General features: G+C 39.7%; 1 protein-coding gene across 1 annotated transcript in view; it reads left to right on the top strand.

The window, feature by feature from the left end:
• LOC124548715 (sodium leak channel non-selective protein) overlaps nucleotides 1-20,351 on the top strand; it is a 436,855-nt gene extending 416,504 nt beyond the window's left edge. The window contains exon 32 of the mRNA XM_047125188.1: nucleotides 18,115-20,351. Coding sequence (XP_046981144.1) covers nucleotides 18,115-18,296 — 182 coding nt within the window. The 3' untranslated portion in view covers nucleotides 18,297-20,351. The remainder of the gene's footprint in view (nucleotides 1-18,114) is intronic.
• The last annotated feature ends 2,728 nt before the right edge of the window (nucleotides 20,352-23,079 follow it).

The raw sequence follows: 23,079 nt of genomic DNA on the forward strand, positions 1-23,079 counted from the left end.
TAAACTTTCTTGAGACTGAGAATCTTACATCCACAAATCAGCATGGTTTTAGAAAGCATTGCTAATGCAAAACTCAGTTTGCCTTTTATCATATGATACACTGCAAACTATGGATGAAGGGCAACAGGTAAATTCCATATGTCTAGATTTACAGAAAGCATTTGACACGGTACCCCATTGCAGGCTTTTAATGAAGGTACAAGCATATGGGGTAAGTTCACAGATATGAGAGTGGCTCAAAGATTTTTTAAGTAATAGAATCCACTACATTGTCCTCGACAGTGAGTGTTTATCAGAGACAAGGGTATCATTAAGAATGCCCCAGTGGAGTGTGATAGGTCTGCTGTTGTTCTCTATATACATAAATGATTTGGTGGGCAGGGTGGGCAGTAGTCTGCAGTTGTTTGCTGATGATTCTGTGGTGTATGGTAAGGTGTCAAAGTTGAGTGACTGCAGAAAGATACAAGACAAATTAGAAAAAATTTCCAGTTGGTGTGATGAATGGCAGCTATCCCTAAATGAGGAAAAATGTAAGTTAAAACAGATGAGTGGGAAGATCAAATCTGCAATGTTCAATACAGTATTACTAGTGTCCTGCTTGACACAGTCAAGCCATTTAAGTATCTAGGTGTAAGGTTTCAAAACCATATGAAGTGGGATGAGTATGTGAGAACTGTGGTAGGGAAGGCAAATGGTCAACTTCATTTTATTGGGAGAGTTTTAGGAAAGAGCACCAGCCAGGGTGGCCGAGCGGTTCTAGGCGCTACAGTCTGGAACCGCGCGACCACTACGGTCGCAGGTTTGAATCCTGCCTCGGGCGTGGATGTGTGCGATGGCCTTAGGTTACTTAGGTTTAAGTAGTTCTAAGTTCTAGGGGACTGATGACCTCAGAAGTTAAGTCCCATAATGCTCAGAGCCATTTGAACCATTTTTTTTTAGGAAAGAGCAGCTCACCTGTAAAGGAGACCGCATATAGGACACTGATGTGACCTATTCTTGAGTACTGCTTGAGTGTTTGGGATCTGTATCAGGTCAGTTTTAAGGAAGACATTGAAGCAATTCAGAGTCAGGCTGCTAGATTTGTCACCAGTAGGTTTGAACAACACATAAGTGTTGCAGGGATGCTTTGGAAACTCAAAGGGGAATTGCTGGAGGGAAGGCAACATTTTTTCAAAAAACACTACTGAGAAAATTTAGAGAACCTGCATTTGAAGTTGAGTGCCACATGATTCTACTGCCATCAACATACATCATGCGTAAGTACCACAAAGATAAGATACAAGAAATAAGGGCTCATGTGGAGGCATATAGACAGGCATTTTTCCCTCACTCTATTTGTGAGTGAAATAGGAAAGGAATTGACTACTAGTGGTGCAGGGTACCCTCCGCCATGCACTGTACTGTTGCTTGCAGAATATCTATGTAGACATAGACATGTGGGGTGAGGTGGGCTGGGCTAGGCTAGAGAAAATCCAGCAGAATCCAGCTATGAGATCTTGAGGAAATTTCTGTTAGACTGCAACTATTCACTGTTGTTATTCTATAAGAAATTAGCACCAGTAGCTGTGCTGCTCTAAATAAGAACATCAGCAAAAGGGAAGTTAGGTGACTCACCAAGAGGGTATTGGCTCCAAAGATGTCCCATTAAATAAACATATGGCCATTCTTGCAACTGTTGTGGTTTCTTGGCCAGAGGGAAATTGATTTTGGCAGGGTAACATTGATTTGTGCACAAGCTTAGCATTCATGAACCATTCTTTTGATACTGATATCTGGACTAGGAGTCACTCCTTATCAAATTGCCTAATTTCAGACCTATTCCCTGCTTGACCTACCACAGATTTCAGTGAAATTTTTTGTGAAATTTTGTATATGTCTCCAATGAGCATTGGTAATGTTTAAAATATGTCGAAACAATACTGGCGGAGATATTGTCACTTTTTTGATTCCAGTGTGACTGTGTGCAGAGGTGTTGTATTGTGGGTAATATTTTGTTGAAAGAAATGAAATTTAACCATCTTGTACAACTTTATGCGTTCTTTTAAGAATAAAAATGAAAAGAATTTTACAAGCCACGTTAATTCAGAAAATTTAAGATTAAGTCGCCCAAAAAAATTGGATTAAATTGTCTAACATGGTCTGACAATGACAAACTGCCTATTGGCTTCTGTCTCGGGTTCTTCGGCCGACGTTCATCTAATGATTTTTCTGACGTTTCGCCAGCATGAGTGACTGGCATTGTCAAAGCTTCACCCTCCATTGCCGGTGGTGAAATGGAGGGTGAAGCTTTGACAATGCCAGCCACTCGTGCTGGCGAAACGTCAGAAAAATCATTAGATGAATGTGGGCCGAAGAACCCGAGACAGAAGCCAATAGGCAGTTTGTCAACAAGTGGCCACGAAAGCCTTAACAATGGTCTGACAATACTAGATAGCTTAAATCTAAGTTGGGCACAAAAATCGGGGCATGAAAAAAATGTATACTTTGGATTCAAGCATACAGAAAATCTTGTTTGATATTCCAATGTGTGCCAACAGCACCTGAAAATTGAGTATTGAAGAATATTTTTCAGTTTATAAAAATTGGGGCATAAAAAATGCAATGGTAAAAGCTGGAATATAACAAGTACAGTGGCTAAATCTGCAGTGGAAAAAATTTAGTTACTTCCAAACTTTTAACATTAATTCTGTGAAGAGTTTAGGGAAAATCAAAACACATTACTGTGAAGTGTGAATGCCAGTCTTTCTAGGGAGTGGTGTCCAAAATCATGTACTAGCTCACTGAAAATCAGATATTGTATTCTACAGTAATAATTCAATTCTTAATATCATTTAATTAATGTAGTTTCTGACAACACTGTATGTCGTATTGCAATTAGCATACCAAAAATCGTAGCCTGAATAATAAATCTAAGTGAGGCAAAGTTTGATTAATGCTTTCACAGATTCAAGTACATAATTTTTGCAACCTAAATACTTGAACAAAAATTGAAAAATTAGTTTAAAAAATTAACTATTGGCAGGAGTGCAGCCATAGCAGGTGTAGTAGTTCCAGCTTGCTGTGTTACGTGTTAACCTAAGGGATTAAGTTGTGTGCAGGAGCTGTCTGTGAAATGTGTAACCTTTCTTGTAGTTATTATTGTTTTTTAAGTATTTGGGTATCATATTTTTTGTGTGTAGGTTGGGGACCAACTCAACATTTGTCTAAAAAAGCATGGAAAACCACCTAAAAGCTGCATTCAGGCTGGTCTGTGTACCAGACCAATTTTGTAATCCACTGTGCAGATTCAATCTGAGTCTGGCTCACCACCTGTATCACAAGCAGCTGTATCAGCAGGGCATTCTACAAGGACCCATTAAACAGTATGATTTATAAAGGGATTTATAGATGACAGCAGAGCTTGTTATCCCCAAGAACAGTGAATCATATGCTATGTTTTTTACATGCAATGTACACACTCTGGATTTTGCGCTGCCTCTGAGGTACAGATGATAGACATAGATGTTTCTTGCAGTCTTATGTTTATGCATTGTAATCAATCACTTATTTTATGTTGAACAAATACATTGTAATTAGTGCACTACATTCGGTGACCCCAAGTTTCCAAATCATGCTCTGTGTGATGGTGAACAATTGTTGCTGCTGAATGGTTGCTCTTCTAAACAGCATCCCTTACAAGCAAACCAGTTGCATGTTCACTTGTGTTTAATTTTGCTTTAGGTACTTGGGCTATGCATGGCTCTGTTTAATAAGAATATCTTGATGCAGTCATAGGGTTGAGCCACACATGTCAGCTTTCATGCCCCACAACTATTCACTGCAAATAATAACTTGTAGCTGTGATCCTGCAGTCAAATAGAGTCTATGCATTGACTAGAATTGTGAGTTAATAAAATACACAGAAATACAAAATAAAAGTTAAATGAATAATTTAATAACAAGGGCTCTATTCTAACATTTGTAATTGATGTAGATGACAGAGAATTATCTTGAATGATATTTAATCAAGAAAGGACATCTCAAATAAATGTGAAGTGGTCCTACAATATTCAGTTAAAATACAGACAGAAAATACCCTTATTGAATGCAGCAAAGTTAGGTTGAGAGTGTTACAAGAATGGCAGCAAAATACCCACACTAAATAATCATCAAAGATACACAAAAACTAATACCAGAATGAAATTTTCACTCTGCAGTGGAGTGCGCACTGATATAAAACTTTGTGGCAGATTAAAACTGTGCGGGACTGAGACTCAAACTCGGGACCTTTGCTCTACTGACTGACCTACCCAAGCATGACTCACAACCTATCCTCACAGCTCTCCTTCTGCCAGTACCTCATCTCCTACCTTTGAAACTTCTCAGAAGCTGTACTACAGAACTTGAAGAACTAGCAGTCCTGGAAGAAAGGATATTGTGGAGACATGGGTTAGCCACAGTGAAATTTTCTCTCTACTGTGGAGTGTGTATTGAAATGGAACTTCCCAGCAGATTAAAACTGTGTGCTGTATTGAGACTTGAACTTGGGACCTTTGCCTTTCATGGACAAGTGCTCTACCACCTGAGCTACCCAAGCATGACTCATGACCCAGTCTCACTCATGACCCATTCTCACAATTCTCCTTGCTCTAGTACCTTGTCTCCTACCTTTGAAACTTACAGAAGTTCTCCTGTGAAACTTGCATGACTAGAACTCCTGGAAGATAGGATATTGCAGACACATGCCGTAGCCACAGCCTTGCGAATGTTTCCAGAATAAAATTTTCATCCTGCAGCAGAGTGTGCATTAATATGAAACAGGAAGTTTCAAATCAGGTCACTCTGCTGCAAAGTGAAAATTTCATTCTGGAAACATCCTCAAGTCTGTGGCTAACCCATGTCTGCGCAATATCCTTTCTCCCAAGCATGCTAGTCTTGCAAGTTTCACAGGAGGACGTCTGTGAAGTTTTGAAGGTAGGAGACCAGGTACTGCAGAAGTAGAGCAGTGATGACAGATTGTGAGTCATGCTTGGGTAGTTCAGTCAGTAGAGCACTTTCCCGCCAAAGGCCTAGGTCCCAAATTCGAGTCTTGGTCTATCACAAAGTTGTAATCGCCCAGGAAGTTTCGAAAACTAAGTCCATTTGGTGATCACAGTACACAAAATGTTCCTCAGTCAAACCATGCGGCTTTTCGCGGATGATGCTGTAGTATACAGAGAAGTTGCAGCATTAGAAAATTGTAGCGAAATGCAGGAAGATCTGCAGCGGATAGGCACTTGGTGCAGGGAGTGGCAACTGACCCTTAACATAGACAAATGTAATGTATTGCGAATACATAGAAAGAAGGATCCTTTATTGTATGATTATATGATAGCGGAACAAACACTGGTAGCAGTTACTTCTGTAAAATATCTGGGAGTATGCGTGCGGAACGATTTGAAGTGGAATGATCATATAAAATTAATTGTTGGTAAGGCGGGTACCAGGTTGAGATTCATTGGGAGAGTGCTTAGAAAATGTAGTCCATCAACAAAGGAGGTGGCTTACAAAACACTCGTTCGACCTATACTTGAGTATTGCTCATCAGTGTGGGATCCGTACAGATCGGTCTGACGGAGGAGATAGAGAAGATCCAAAGAAGAGCGGCGCGTTTCGTCACAGGGTTATTTGGTAACCGTGATAGCGTTACGGAGATGTTTAATAAACTCAAGTGGCAGACTCTGCAAGAGAGGCGCTCTGCATCGCGGTGTAGCTTGCTCACCAGGTTTCAAGAGGGTGCATTTCTGGATGGGGTATCGAATATATTGCTTCCCCCTACTTATACCTCCCAAGGAGATCACGAATGTAAAATTAGAGAGATTAGAGCGCGCACGGAGGCTTTCAGACAGTCGTTCTTCCCGCGAACCATATGCGACTGGAACAGGAAAGGGAGGTAATGACAGTGGCACGTAAAGTGCCCTCCGCCACACACCGTTGGGTGGCTTGCGGAGTATAAATGTAGATGTAGACTTCAGCATGATGATTCACAAATTGACACATGCAGTACAAAGGATAGTAACTCACATTCTGCCTATCCTCAGTTGTGTTATACAAGCAGAAAAGTTAGGGCCCTACATTGGAGCACATTCAAACCTCTCAAAATATAAGTCCCTTCAGAAGTTAAGGTATGGTAGCCACCGTTCATCACCCAGAATCAATCACCTACACAATCAAATACCACTCATTACCATGGGTCTGCCTCCTTCAAGCACAAACATATAAGCCAATAATTGCTCAGCTCTTCCCTCAAAAAGTCACATTCTCCCCTTGACTCTTGTAATTTGCCACCATAGTCTGCTTTTCCATTGGTTGAAGGCTGTCCCATCCAAAAATACATTAATACATTGTTCATAAGTTCTACAGACATGACTTGACCATTCCTCAGACTAAAGTAATATATTAAAAAAGTATTTAAACAAAGAAATGTTATTAACATTCTGTCACACTCAGGCCACTCACAATAAATATAAATAGAAGTTCTGTTCATAAATAAATAATCCAGTATTCTTGCGCAAATGTGCTCATGATAAATGACAACAGATTGTCATTAAACATCGTTTAAGCAATTATTGGTAATATTGTTTACACAGTTATTTAGGCCTGTTTGTCAGAAGCATATTTTGGCACTCTTTTACAAAGATGGTGTCACCTAACACATGCAATTGCTCACTTATTAAACTACCATGATTTTGTATTATCTGTTGTAAATGATTTTTAAATACAGTTTTCAGTGAAATAATAAATTGTTCATGAAATAAATAAACAATTGTGATAAAACATGAGGTATTCATGCTGTATTCATTTGCTGTGTGATTGTGGGGAGACAATCTAATCACAAACATTTGCATACTGAAAAGATATAAAAAAAGTAATAAATCAAGAAATAAACTAGATACAGATATGAAGCTTTCAGAGGTGATGGCTCTAGTGCAATGTTATCACCTAAAATATTGTATGTTAAAATCATGCAAAGCATTTAAAAGATGTTAATTTAGAGGTTCATTGTGAAGGTGTTTATTCACTGTGAAATATTAATTTCTGTCATTTTAAAGATATTGAAAATACAGCATGTATCAATAAGAATCATCCAGTTTGGCATATATTTCTGAAACTAATCATCATCATCATCATCTTGGACAGTTTCCAGCCACTGGCTGGGTCTGTCGGGAACACAAGCCTCTCCATCGTGTTCTGTCTTTCCACCATTCCCCCTCTTCCACCTTCGTCCAGTTCTCTCCTCTTCTCATCACACATTCCTTCACTCCCTTCACCCATCTATCTCTTGGTCTTTCTCTGGGCCTCTTCCCCTCCAGTTGCAGATCAAACATCCTCTTTGGAATTCTTCCCTCATCCATTCTCTTCATGTGTCCATACCACTGCAGTCTTGATTTTTCTATCCTGTCCTGTACTGGTTCCTCCTTTAGTCTTTCCCTCACATACACATTTCGCAATCTGTCTCGTCTTGTTACACCCAACCTGCTCCTCTGGAACTTCATTTCACTAGCCTGTATTCTACTTTTGTCGCTTTTGTGCATTACCCATGTCTCACTTCCGTATGCCAATATGGGGACAAGGTAGGTTCGGTATATAATTCCCTTGGATTTCTGTGGCACCTCCTTGCTCCAAATAAGCCCCCTAATGCATTTGTAGAACTGCCCTGCTTTTCTGCACCTTTCATTTATTTCCATTGCGTTTCCCCCCTTACTTTCAATCACGCTTCCCAGGTACTTGAAGTTCTCTACCACTTGTAGTTTTTCCCCTCCACAAGTTATATCCACATTTGGCCTGTTCTTCTTCCTTGTTGTGACAATTATTTCACTTTTCTTTGCGGAGAAATGCATTCCATATTGCGCTGCCATTGCCTCCCATGCATCTAACTGCTCTTGCACCTCCTTCTCGCAATTTCCCCATAACATCAGGTCATCGGCAAAAAGCACTGCTTTCATTTTATGATCTCCAATTGCATCTGATACTTGCTGTAGGATTTCATCCATAACAATAATAAACAATAAAGGCGAAAGTGCACTTCCCTGTCGCAGCCCATTTTCCAGCTTGAACCATGCAGCACGTTCCCTCCCCACTTTCAGACAACTCTCACTTCCCTCATACATTTTTCTGACTTTTCGTGTTATCTCTTCATCTATCCGTTTTGCGTTCAGCACATCCCAGAGCTTGTCCCTACAGATACTGTCATACGCCTTCTCAATATCTAAAAAGGCCATGATTAAGTCCTTCCCGTACTCATAGTGCCTTTCCTGCAGTTGCCTTAGCGCAAATATGAGGTCCGTTGTTGATCTTCCCAGTCTGAAACCGTACTGCTCCTCCTGCAGTCTACTTTCAATACTGCTTCTTATTCTCTTCTCCAGGATCTTTTCATAGATTTTTCCACAGTGGTATAGCAGGGTGATTCCTCTGTAGTTCTCACATCTCTTTTTATCCCCTTTCTTGAAGATCGGGACTATAAACATATAAAATGAATTTTGTTTTTTGATGAATGGGAAACTCAAAAAGTTTTTTTTTTTCCACCTTTTATAGATGTTCAGTATGCCTCATTTAGATGTGTGGCATATGTCAAGTCAGTATTCAAATTGTTCCCACACTGCAGCGAGCATGTCTTGAGTTAAGCTTCCACAGCTGCTGTTATGCAAGGTCTCAATTCATTCATTGTTGTTGGTAATGGGGACACATAAAAAACAGTCTTTTATAAACCTCCACAAGAAGAAATACAGTCAGCTCCTGTGATCTTGGAGGCCAGTAATGTAAGGCTGACTCATTTGATCTGGTTTGACTGATCCATAATTCAGTAAGCCTTTGATTTAAAAATTCCCGCACTTCCAGATGCCAGTGTGGTGGTGTCTCATCCTGTTGGTAAATGAAGTAATTTGATTCAGTCTCCAACTGTGAGAAAAGAAAGTTCTCAAGCATATCAAGATATGTGCTTCCTGTAACAGTGTTATCTGCCAAGAAAAATGGACCATACATCATTTCCCATAAAACTGCACAAAACACATTAAATTTTGGATGGTCCCTCTCATGTTGTACCATTTCATGTGATTGTTCCATACCCCATATTCTCACATTATGACAGTTCATCTTTCCATTTCAATTGAAAGTTGCATCATCACTAAACACTAAGCATGGAAGAAAACTGTCATCCTCCATCTTGCCAAGAACAAAATTACAGAACTCCACATGTTGTTATTTGTCACCTTCATGAAGGGCTTGCAGTAGCTGAGCTTTGTATGGTTTCATGCCTAAACATCAACTCAACACATGCCAGATGGACATTGGGGGCATGTTGAGCTGTTGAACTGCACAGCAAATGGATTTCTGCGGCTCCTTGTGAAACTATGGCAGATGCATTCGATGTCTGTGTCAGACACTTGGGGACAGCCCAGTGATTTGGCTTTACACAAACGACCTGTTTCTCAGAATTGTTCATACTATTGTCTAATGCTGTGTGCTGTAGGTGGATCCACACCATATGTAGCACAAAAGTTATTTTGAACAGTTATTACTGACCCACACTGCACAAAACATTGAACATTAAATGCTTTCTATTGTCCTGACACCAGCTTTACTAGAACTGAAGTGGGTGCACACTGCTGCTAGCCAGTGGGAACCATGTAAAACTCGAGAGTTTGCTCTTTCTAACAGTATGTTGTCATGCACATATCTCAAATAACATAGTAGTTATGATTTTTTGTAAATTGGATGATTCTTTTTGATACACCCTGTATAGTTCAGTCACTGGATACACCTCATTTTTCTGAGATGACAAATGTGTTCAAATTTGCTTTTAATATGTCACTGTGAATTGTTATAAATTCTCACAGTGCTGTAAGAAGCCATCTTTCAGCTTGTCTGATACTCTTTCATTTCTTGGAGCATGGTTTGTCTTTTTAAGTGACTGTCCATCATCAAAATTCCCCATACTTGGGTTTGCTACATCCAGCCCCTTGCTGATATCCTTACACCTGGCTCAACTGCCGTCACTGTAGCCTGCAAGGACATGACACACTCTTGGTCCTGGGGCCACACAGCTTCTCAAGCAAATTGGCCTTATCTTGTACCAATTGTAGGCAAATGATCAGCATGGCTACTTATGCATAATGTTACAGCTGGAACAATCGCATCACATGTCATAAAAATTGAATCACAGGCCAGAATCATAACACACATCTTATGTAAATTCTCACATGAAATGCATTGCACAGAACCACTCATAACAACAGCTTCGTGTAATCAGTTTCTACAGTGTCAAACACACAGAATCTAGCAAGCAGCTGACTTACCATTAACAAACATGATCGTTAGTTCAATTACAGTGAAAACCCCACCCTCCTGGTTGGAGAACCCAATATTGTGGTTCACTCAACTTGAGGGCCAATTTGTCTCAGTCCACATTGTCTCATATGAAACTAAATAGGCCTATAGTTATGTGGTAGCTGCACTTAATGAGCATATGGCTATGGAAATACAAGTCATCCTACGCTTGCCACTAATCACTGAAAAATACATCTCTATCAAGCATGCATCTGTGGCAGTCAGAAATAATCAACTTAAAAAATTGTGTTGTGCTGAAGAACTTGATAACCATATACTGTCTCAACTTTGTCACCTTTGCATACTCACAAACAGTACAATTAATGGTGAGATTCTGTGGAATATTTGAGTGGCATACTTTGCTGTGGATGCACTGAAAATATTTACAGTTTTCACTAGTGGCCTTGATGCTCTCACAGAAATTACTGACCAAGTAGCCAAGATGTATCCAACAATGGACATCACAACTGTCTCCGTCAGAACAAAGACTTCTCTGGAAGCACTGCAAGCACAAATCACTTGCGTCATGGTGATGCCCTTCCAGCAGAAACAGGCAGTCACCCACTGGGTAGAATATCTCCTGATATCACAAAAAATTTGGAGTTGCAGCTCAGTAATGTTGCCATCCTGTGAAAAGGGAAATGGTGCCACAAATCAGCAGCTATGGCAATTGATTTCAAACCAAGACAGCCATCAACTGTAATAACAGAGCACTCTACCAAGCTCCAATTTCTCATTAATACAAGTGCTGAACTCTCAGTTTACCATTCTTCTTGTCTTCTGTGGCAAAATACCAATGGCCATTACCTATACACTGTGAATGGATCACCCATCAAGACTTACAGCTACATCAACTTACATCTAAACTTCAATCTTTTTTGTTATGGAGGTCTGTTGTTGCTGACATGCTGTACCCAATTGTTGGAGCAGATTTCTTGTCATTTTAAAGCATCTTCCCACATCTTCACAGTTGAAGCTTGCTTGACTCTACAACATAGTTGTCTATCATCGACATCTACGCAGTTCCAACCATGCTGGCATCAAAGTGATTGCAGCGATTCACCATACAATGACCTGCTTCATCAGTTCCGTAAAGTCAACTGTCCATCATCTTCTCCAGCATCGGTAAGACACTTTGTGCCACATCACATTATCATCATGCCAGGACTACTAGTTCACACACGGGCTTGTCGTCTTCATCCAGAGAAACTAAAGACCGTAAAGCAAGAGTTGTTTTCATGTTAGCACAAGAGATCTGTCACCCTTCACATAACAGCTGGCTGGGCATCTCCATTCCGTACTGTCCCTAAGAAGAGTAACAGGTAATGCCCTTGTGGCAACTATCAGCTAAACCATTGTTCGCTCTCCATTTAAACTTTACAAATTTGTGTGAATGCAGTGCTGCCTAAACTTCCCAGAGCTTCATGGGGGGAGTAACTAGAAACTTATATTCTGATATGTCTACATTTATGACGTACTTGTAATGTCTTCCAGTGAGGCATAGCATCTAATACACCCACAGCAGATGTTCACTAGACTACAAGAACATGGATTAGTGATTAACCTGAAAAAATTTGTCTTTGGAGCAACAGAAGTAAAACTCTTAGGGTACGCTATCAATGCACAAGAAATCCTGCCAATTCAAGACAGAGTAGACCAGAGTGAAAGCTGCTGTTGCGTAAACTTACACTGTTCTGGACACACGTCTCGCAGATATGGTGAATGCATAGTAACTGCAGTGAGTGTAACATGACTGGCAACCTGTAGCTATATGTAGCAAAAAAGTATCACTTTCACTAGCAGATTGGTCAACATTTGACTGTGAGCTCTATGCAGAGTTTTTGTCAACCAAAAAGTTTTGGCACATCTATGAAGGTAGACATTTTACGCTTCTCACAGGCCATAGGCTACTTATGTTCACTTTCCTTCAGGAGTGAAACAAACCATCACCATGCTAATTGTGGCATTTGGACTCCTTAGTACAGTTTACTATGGATACCTGTTAATAGTGAGCAGGATGGACCACCAGATGCATTATCTCTCATTGACGCCATCACGAAGGAGCTTGATTTCATAGCACTTAGCGGTGCCCAGGAAGCAGGCAACAAATTGAAGGCATGCCTTGAAATATTGTCAGGCTTATAGCAGTGACATATTCAAATACCAGGCTCCAATGTAGTGGTATACTGTGATGTATCAACGCATCAAGCATGAAGTACATTAAGTCATCTCTCTTTAAAGCTTCCTCCGTATTGCTTACAAGGGAACCTCCCCATCGCACCCCCCTCAGATTTAGTTATAAGTTGGCACAGTGGATAGGCCTTGAAAAACTGAACACAGATCAATCGAGAAAACAGGAAGAAGTTGTGTGGAACTAAGAAAAAAATAAGCAAAATATACATACTGAGTAGTCCATAGCAAGATAGGCAACTTCAACGACCGTGTGAGCTCAGGAGCGCCGTGGTCCCGTGGTTAGCGTGAGCAGCTGCGGAGCGAGAGGTCTTTGGTTCAAGGCTTCCCTCGAGTGAAAAGTTTAATCTTTTATTTTCAGACAATTATTATCTGACAAACTCTTATCACAAGAAAACCTAAATCAGGCATGGTAGAAGAATCTTTTTACTCATTCGCCAAGTGTAAAAGTTAGGTGGGTCGACAACATATTTCTGTCATGTGACGCACATGCCGTCACCAGTGTCGTATAGAATATATCAGACGTGTTTACCTATGACCTATGACCTTGCGATCAAATGTTTTCGGTTCCCATTGGAGAGGCACGTCCTTTCATCTACTAATCGCCGCACGCTTTTGCGTTGCGGTCGCAAAACACAGACACTAAACTTATTACAGTGAACAGAGACGTCAATGAACGAACGGACAGATCATAACTTCGCGAAAATAAAAAAATTAAAATTTTCACTCGAGGGAAGACTTGAACCAGGGACCCCTCGTTCCGCAGCTGCTCACGCTAACCACGGGACCACTGCGCTCCTGTGCTCCCATGGTCCTCGATGTTGCCTATCTTGCACATGGACTACTGAGTATGTATATTTTACTTATTTTTTCATAGTTCCACACAACTTCTTCCTGTTTTCTCGATTGATCTGTGTTTAGTTTTTCAAGGCCTACCCACTGTGCCAACATATAACTAAATCTGAGGGGGATGCGATGGGGAGGTTCCCTTGTTAGTATGAAATGTATTCGAACCTGTGCCTACTACCCCTCCCCCTCCCCCCCCCCCCCACACCCTCTCCCCCCACACCCCCTCCCTCCTCCCACTCCCATCCTGCTAATGGTCCTGTGGAATGGCTCCAGTGACAATTAATGGGTTCACCTAGATGCCATGGCACACAGCATTGGACTGACAGTATCCTTATTGTTCGACAAGGCCTCCTGGTTGCTTTCAAAGAAAATCTCAACACAAAAAGGGCTGAATTAGTGTATGGTCAGACACTTCGACTATCAAGAGAATTCTTTACTATCACATCCAACAGTATTATAGACGCCTTGGGCTTATGCAACATTTTCACTGACAGATATGCAAGCACTCTCCTGCCATTTGAAAAGAACATTCAACCCAGTGACCACTCATTTTCTGCAACTTACAGTTCTCCAAAGAAAGATTTCATGTGACGTGATGCCATTCAGTAACCTCTCCAATCATCATACGATGGTCATACATGTTATTGGCACACCACAACAAAATATTTGATGTTGACTTCAATGGCTCTTCTGTGCCAGTATATGTAGATAGAGTCAAGTCAGCCTTTATTGTAGTTGAGACCTACACCGGTACAGAGACAGCAGTTAACAATGAAACACTACCTATGGGTGATTCTGGGACACTCATTTTTGGTGCTGCATATGTTTTAACCCCAAATGTTGTTGACACTTGGAAGGCGGGGACAGTGAGCTGTCTGCTACATTTTGTATGTGCAGTGTAAACTCTCTGATTCTTCATACTGCCTCTGAACCACACAAACAAATGATAGGTATAGATACTCCTTGCACTCTTATAATTACATGTTGTACTTAATCACCTATGTTGTACTTATCATGACATAGATCTGAATCAAGTCATGAAAAGACAGGTGCCATTGATTTATGGCCAATGTTCTTAATGCTCTTGCTGCTGAGAGTAAAGCTGCAATTGTTGCAAAACGATTGCCACTGCCACAATATGACAAACTCCCAAGTACATACAGAAAATTGTTTAGTTGTGGTATAACTGGGATGTTTTGCATTGTTATGTCAATCTCAATTCTCCTTTATTGTACACCAAATACAAATGCCACTGAAGTGCAATAGACATGTGTAGTGGGCAACCAGTCCATTGTAAGCTCTGCAACTGTCCAGCTGTCTAGTCCCAAAAGTGCTGTAGGAATAGTTAAATTCTGTAGTCAGCATAGGAACTTGAAGCCCAAGTCCAAATATCAAGCTCAACAGAAGTGTGTCTGATGCAAAATAGAAGTTCATGAAAACCACACATTGCATGTTGGACCACCATTCAGCAAGACCTTCAGAGGTGGTGGTCCAGATTTCTATACATACCTGTACCTCTAACACCCAGTAGCACGTCCTGTTGCGTTGATGCATGCCTGTATTCATTGTGGCATGCTATTTACAAGTTCATCAAGGCACTGATGGTCCAGATTGCCCCACTCCTCAGTGGCAATTTGGCTTAGATCCCTCAGAGTGGTTGGTGGGTCACGTCATCCATAAACAGCCCTTTTAATCTATCCTAGGCATTTCCGATAGGTTTCATGTCTGGAGAACATGCTGGCTACTCTTGTCGAGCGATGTCGTTATCCTGAAGGAAGTAATTCACATGATGTGCACGATGGGAGCGCGAATTGTTGTCCATGAAGACAAATGCCTCGCCAATGTGCTGCCGATATGATTGCACTATCAGTCGAGGATGGCATTCACATATCATACAGCCATTACGGCGTCTTCCATGACCACCAGTGTCATACATCAGCCACACATAATGCCACCTCAAAGTAGCTGGTAACCTCCTCCTTCCTGCAATCACTGGACAGTGTGTCTAAGGCGTTCAACCCGACCGGGTTGCCTCCAAACACATATCCGACGATTGTCTGGTTGAAGGCATATGTGACACTCATCAGTGAAGAGAACATGATGACAATCCTGAGCAGTCCATTCATCATGTTGTTGGGCCCATCTGTACTGTGCTGAATGGTGCCGTGGTTGCAAGGATGGACCTCTCCATGGACGTGGGGAGTGAAGTTGTGCATCATGCAGCCTATTGCTCACAGTTTGAGTCATAACAGGACGTCCTGTGGCTGTGCAAAAAGCATTATTCAACATGGTGGCATTGCTATCAGGGTTCCTGCGAGCCATAATCCATAGGTAGCCATCATCGACTGCAGTATTAGCCCTTGGGCAGCCTGAGCGAGGCATGTCATTGACAGTTCCTATCTCTCTGTATCGCCTCCATGTCCAAACAATATCACTTTGGTTCACTCCGAGACACCTGTACACTTCCCTTGTTGAGAGCCCTTCCTGGCACAAAGTAACAACGCAGATGCAATCAAACCACGGTATTGATCGTCTAGTCATGGTTGAACTGTAAACAACACGAGCCATGTACCTCCTTCCTCATGGAACTACTGGAACTGATCGGCTGTCGGACCCCCTCTGCCTAATAGGCGCTGCTCATGCATGGTTGTTTACATCTTTGGGCAGGTTTAGTGGCATCTCTAAACAGTCAAAGGGACTGTGCCTGTGATACAATATCCACAGTTAATGTCTATTTTCATGAGTTCTGGGAACTTGGGTGACTCAAAACTTTTTTTTTATGTATGTATATACACTCACTTCTTTCACATCATATGTGTCTCTCAGCAGTACTGAAATTTGATGTCTTGAAAGTTGATGATGACCAGCCACTCTGTTTTCTTGTAATTTTACAGTATGCCTATTCTGTTGGTGAAGTAGTACACTTTTCCCACTGAACAGTGAGATGAAGTTGACACCTTTAAGGTGCAGTAATGCTTACCACAAAACTTGCAATATCAAACTTAGCAATTGTATATTTATTGCATTCATTCGTTCGCACATTGTGTTACGTATATGTTACTTTTTGTTTATCTATATTGATTCTATGACAAAGGGAAAGAATACTGACTGTTTATACTCACTGTGACTGTGAATAAACTTTTTACTCAAGTAATTAACAAGTCACTAGTTTTGAAAATAGTTCCTAGCTATTCAGTTATGTTACTCATTTGTTGTCTGTGTACTTCAGTTTCATGTGAATACTCTTACACACATAAAGGAAACTACTCATTAAAGTGTAACACATACAGAAGATTACTTTAACAGTGATTATTGTTCTCTGTGGGACATTTTTTGCTGGAAGCCATGTATTCGTATAATTTTGAAGAATAATTACCAAGCGTGAATGATAATGTAGGAATACCTTCAAATTATTGACCGATGTCTGGGCATGGTTAATTCCTTGCTTCATAAATACAATACAGAATCTTCCTGCACTGAAATCACTGATCTCATCTTTTTTCATGGATAATTGAATGTCCTTATCCATATTTCTTTGTTTTTCAGAGATACTACACACCTGTAAGAAAATTTGTACTAGAACACGAGAATCTATTCTGAACCCAAGAATCTGTCAGTAACAAAAGTTATATATAGAAATTATTTTTGTGTTTTGTGTTACGATTTTCTAAGTCACAGTTCATCCTAAAATAACTCTCACAAATAGTCACAAAAGCCATTACAATTAAATTTTCTGACATTTGGATGTAAGAATTACAAGTTCTGGAAATAGTCTTTGTCAAGTGTGGCTGTTGACTTTTCACAACCCTCTTACTGCTTATTTTTATAGAAAAAATATTGCCACATTATCTCAGATATTTAATCTGTAAGACAACAGTGAATTCAAAGATATAAGATACAAGAGCATTTTGTTTGCGAGTCATCACATTGAGAAAGATTTATAAGTGTAAAACAGGGTGAACTATCTTATCAGCATGTTGGTTTCATTTAATTTATGGTCTGTTAATGCAGCAGGAAACTTTATGTATTGTTTTTTGTGACAAATAGTATTATATGTTTAGAGATGCTGAAACTTACCAAACAAAAGTGTTGGTATGTTGATAGAGACAAAAAACACACAAACACACACACAAATTACAAGCTTTCACAACCCACGGTTGCTTCATCAGGAAAGAGGGAAGGAGATGGAAAGACGAAAGGATGTGGGTTTTAAGGGAGAGGATAAGGAGTCATTCCAATCCCGGGAGTGGAAAGACTTACCTTAGGGGGGGAGGGGGGGGGGGGGGGGGGAAGGGCAGGTATACACTCGCGCGCGCGCGCGCACACACACACACACACACACACACACACACACACATATCCATCCACACATATACCAGCGTGTGTGGATGGATATGTATGTGTGTGCGAGTGTATACCTGTCCTTTTTCCCCCCTAAGGTAAGTCTTTCTACTCCCAGGATTGGAATGACTCTTTACCCTCTCCCTTAAAACCCACATCCTTTCGTCTTTCCCTCTCCTTCCCTCTTTCCTGATGAAGCAACCTTGGGCTGCGAAAGCTTGAAATTTGTGTGTGTGTTTGTGTGTCTTTTATTGTGTGTAAACACAATGTCATAACAACAACAACAACAACAACAACAACAACAGTACATCATTATGCTACTAGAAAGATAAAAAGTTGGAGTGGATACTACAGTAAATGAAGATAAAAATAATTAATATTTTTTCACAGGTGGCAGTAAGAATAATCTGCCTCATTTGACTGAAGGTCCTGAGCCCAGCAGATTGCTGCGAGACATCACAGCTAACAAAACAGCCATGCCAAAGATGTCCAATGTGCAACTGGAAGTCAAAGACTGGTGGCTGGAACAACTTGGTTACAATACTGATTCGAGTGAAGAAGATTCCTTCTAGCGAGATATCATCTATTTCAGTGGAGTAGTTCGGTCTGGTTACCAGCAACTGTTCATGATTTTTATATGAATTAATCATTACTTGAAAGAGTAAATCTCTGTAAGAGAGAGAAATAGAGATACATGTGTGTGTCTATGGGAAAAAAGACGTGAGGTGGGAGATTATATTTGTACAACAGTTTTAGGTCAACGAGAGATTCTGGGTGAAACACGTTTTCTTCTTTACCCAGAAACAAATACTGTTACACATTATTACTATTGTTAAACAATATCATTTATTTATTTTTAGTGTGGTTGCTTTCTACTGTGTGCGTTCTTTTCTGTTATAATTTGAATAACAAATAGGTAAAAGATAATGCTTACTAAATACATCTGTCATGATGCCAAAAAGATATCAGTTTTATCAGCATTCGAAGAGTTTCTATCCTCATTCTTCCACACAGACATGCTTCATGGTAAATGCACCCAAAATATCTCAAATAAATTAACCACTGTCTCAGACACTGTCTTTTAGTCCTGAAGTTATTCTGCTTTGCACATGCATAAAAAAATCACTCTTGAATGAATTGGAGTTTTGTATTATTTCGAATACTATAACTTATCATATTCATTGACAATATAATGTTACTGGACCGATAAAAAAAATCTACTCATGAAGCGGCAGCAGGAGAACACACACATAAAAAGAGGTCATACTTATGCAAGCTTTTGGACCAGTGGCTCCATTTTCCATCAGAAGGGAAAGGAAAGGGGGTGAAGGAATAGGACTGGAGAGTTTTACGAAAAGGGATAGATTTTGGAAAAGACACCCAGAACTGCAGGTCCTTTTCTTTCACCCCCCTTCTTTCCCCTTTCAACTGTTCTACTAGAAGAAGCAGCCACTGACTCCAAAAGCTTGCATAAGTATAACCTTCTTTTAAGTGAGTGTGTTCTCCTGCCGTCACTTGGTGAGTAGTTTCTTTATCTGTCAAATTACGTTATATTTTGACATTCTTTGTTATTCTTTTCTTTCCCAGTCTTCAAACTGCACATGCAGCCTTTTTCATCTGTATTTCCTCCCCTCTTCACTTGTATGACATAAAATGACAATAAACATAGGCAAATGAGTTGTAATGCAATGAGGTGCAGAGTATGTAAAAAATCTAGGCATTGTTTTGTCATCTTACACCTTTTAAATTCTGCATTATCACTAAAATACATTGTTCCTTATTCTCCAAGCTAAAGTTTTCTGTCACAGGAATCACAACTGAAAATAATGCTGGTGCATTCTCTCTATTACCTGGATACATAATTTTTGTACTTCATTCTGTTTCTTCTCTCCAAAATGTATCTCTTAACCACATCATTTTCTGGAGTGTCCATATTGTTTACACATTTTTCAGCTTTTTTGCCTATGTTTATATAATTGTTTCGTATTTCAGCTTTCCTTGGAGCTGAAGTTCAAGTGGTTGGACATCAGATTCTGGACTCAAAGGTCCTGCATCCTGGGCTGCTGTTTAACCTACCAGCCATGCCTCATACAACAGATACAAATGAGTATCTGATTTCGTAGAATTAAATATCCATCCACACATCGCCCTCAAAAAAAAAAAGGTTCTTAGTGATGCCATACTAAAACCGTGAAACAGTATTATCTGTCCCCTTCCATGTTCCTATCGTAATCATTTATGGTCTATAGATCACCCTTCCTACAGGTGATTTTACTATGTTTTCTGGGGTGTAGTCTTCTGTGCTTTGTAATGTGGCAGCTTTGGCTTGTGGGCACCCAGTCTGTAAACTTACCCAACACCTGTTAGGTGTTGCTGGGGTCAGATCCACCAATTCTCCATAAGCATGACTTTAGGAGTAAATTTTCCTTCTTATTATATCATAAGACTATTTTATATGAATTGTAAATTCAAATTTGGCTGTTTTTAAGAAAAGAATGCACATTCTTATGACAGCTTCCTTTGGACCATGCTTACAATAGCTAATCTCTTAAAAATGACTGTGATGTTTAATAGTTCTGTGTAAGGAAATGTGTTTATTGTTAAAAAAATAAAGTTATTTTCTTACATATTTACTCCTGCTAATAGTGTTTCATTACAATACTGGAAAACACGATTATGCAAAACAAATCCTTTTAAAACTCACCATATAGCAGAGATGCTGAGTCGCAGATATCCATAACAAAAATACTCTCACAATTATAGCTTTCAACTGTTAAGGCCTTCATCAACAATAGACAAACACATGTGCACACTCACATTTTTTCACAGGTGGCGGTAAGAATAATCTGCCTCATTTGACTGAAGGCCCTGAGCCCAGTAGATTGCTTCGAGACATCACAGCTAAAATGCCAAATATGTCCAATGTGCAACTGGAAGTCAAAGACTGGTGGCTGGAAAAACTTGGTTACAATACTGATTTGAGTGAAGAAGATTCCTTCTAGCAGGATATCATCTGTTTCAGTGGAGTAGTTCAGTTGGCATACCAGCAACTGTTTATGATTTTTATATGAATTAATTATTACTTGAAAGAGAAAGTCTCTGTAAGAGAGAGAAATGGAGATACATGTGGTTGTCTACAGGGAAAAACGGTGTGGGGTCGGGGCTTATGTTTGTACACCAAACAAATGATAGGTATAGATGCTTCTTGCACTCTTATAATTACATGTTGTAATTAATCACCTATGTTGTACTTATCATGACATAGATCTGAATCAAGTCATGAAAAGACATGTGCCATTGATTTATGGCCAATGTTCTTAATGCTCTTGCTGCTGAGAGTAAAGCTGCAATTGTTGCAAAACGATTGCCACTGCCACAATATGAGAAACTCCCAAGTACATACAAAAAATTGTTTAGTTGTGGTATATCTGGGATGTTTTGCATTGTTATGTCAATCTCAATTCTCCTTTATTGTACACCAAATACAAATGCCACTGAAGTGCAATAGACATGTGTAGTGGGCAACCAGTCCATTGTAAGCTCTGCAACTGTCCAGCTGTCTAGTCCCAAAAGTGCTGTAGGAATAGTTAAATTCTGTAGTCAGCATAGGAACTTGAAGCCCAAGTCCAAATATCAAGCTCAACAGAAGTGTGTCTGATGCAAAATAGAAGTTCATGAAAACCACACATTGCATGTTGGACCACCATTCAGCAAGACCTTCAGAGGTGAGTACTGTAGAACAATAAACATTTATTTATTTTTTACTGTGGTTGCTTTCTGCTGTGTGTGTTCTTTTCTGTTATAGTTTGAATAGCAAATAGGTGAAAGATAATGCTTACTAAATACATCTGTCATGATACCAAAAAGGTAACAGTTTTATCAGCATTTCAAGAGTTTCCATCCTCGTTCTTCCACACAGACATGCTGCATGCTCAATAAATTAGCCACTGTCTCATGCACTGTCTTTTAGTCCTGAAGTTATTTTACTTTGCAGTTGCATATTGAATTATTGGGAATTTTATATTATTTCCAATACTATAACTTATCATATTCTTTGACAATATTATGCAACTGGACGGATTTTAAAAAAAAAAAAAAAAAAAAAAAAAAAAAAAAAAAAAAAAAAAAAAAAAAAAAAAAAAAAAAACAACTACTCATGAAGCGGCAGCAGGAGAACACACACATAAAAGGAGGTCATACTTATGCAAGCTTTTGTAGCCAGTAGTTCCTTTTTCCATCAGAAGGGAAAAGAAGAGGACTGGAGAGTTATATTTTGGGAAAGCTACACAGAACGACAGGTCCTTTTCCTTCAACTCTCTTCCCTTCCCTTCAACCGTTCTGCTAGAAGTAGTAGCCACTGACTCCTAAAGCTTGCATAAGTATAACCTTCTTTTAAGTGTGTGTGTTCTCCTGCCATCACTTGGTGAGTAGTTTCTTTATCTGTCCAATCACATTACATTATCATATTCTTTGTTATTCTTTTCTGCCACAGTCTTCAAAGTGCCCCTGCAACCTTTTTCATCTGTATTTCCTCCCCTCTCCACTTGTATAACATAAAATGACAATAAACATAGGCAAATGAGTTGTAATGCAATGAGGTGCAGAATATGCAAAAAATTTAGGCATTGTTTTGTCATCTTACAACTTTTAAAGTCTGCCTTATCACTAAAACACATTGTTCCTTATTCTCCAAGCTAAAGTTTTATGTCACAGGAATCACAACTGAAAATAATGCTGGTGCATTCTCTCGATTACCTGGATACATAATTTTTGTACTTCATTCTGTTTCTTCTCTCCAAAATGTATTTCTTAACCACATCATTTTCTGTCTTTCTCCAATGACTTAAATACTATTTTTACTATCTTAGTTCTCATGGAGTGTCAACATTGTTTACACATTTTTCAGCTTTTTTGCCTATGTTTATATAATTGTTTCTTATTTCAGCTTCTCTTGGAACTAAAGTTCAAGTGGTAGGACATCAGATTCTGGACTCAAAGGTCCTGCATCCTGGTCTGCTGTTAAACCCATCAGCCATGCCTCATACAACAGATACAAATGAGTATGGGATTTCATAGAATTAAATGTCCATCCATACTGCTCCCTCAAAAAAAAAAGGTTCCTAGTGATGCCACAGTGTAACAGTATTATCTGTCCCCTTCCACGTTTCTATCTTAATTGTGTATGGTCTATAGATCACCCTTCCTACATTTGTTTTTACTATGTTTTCTGGGGTGCAGTCTTCTGTGCTTTATAACGTGGCAGCTTTGATTTGTGGGCATGCAGTCTGGAAAACACAATTATGCAAAACAAATCCTTTTAAAACTCACCATTTAGCAGAGATGCTGAGTCGCACA

This window comes from Schistocerca americana, chromosome 1 (genome assembly GCF_021461395.2).
Source record: "Schistocerca americana isolate TAMUIC-IGC-003095 chromosome 1, iqSchAmer2.1, whole genome shotgun sequence".
Classification (NCBI taxonomy): domain Eukaryota; kingdom Metazoa; phylum Arthropoda; class Insecta; order Orthoptera; family Acrididae; genus Schistocerca; species Schistocerca americana.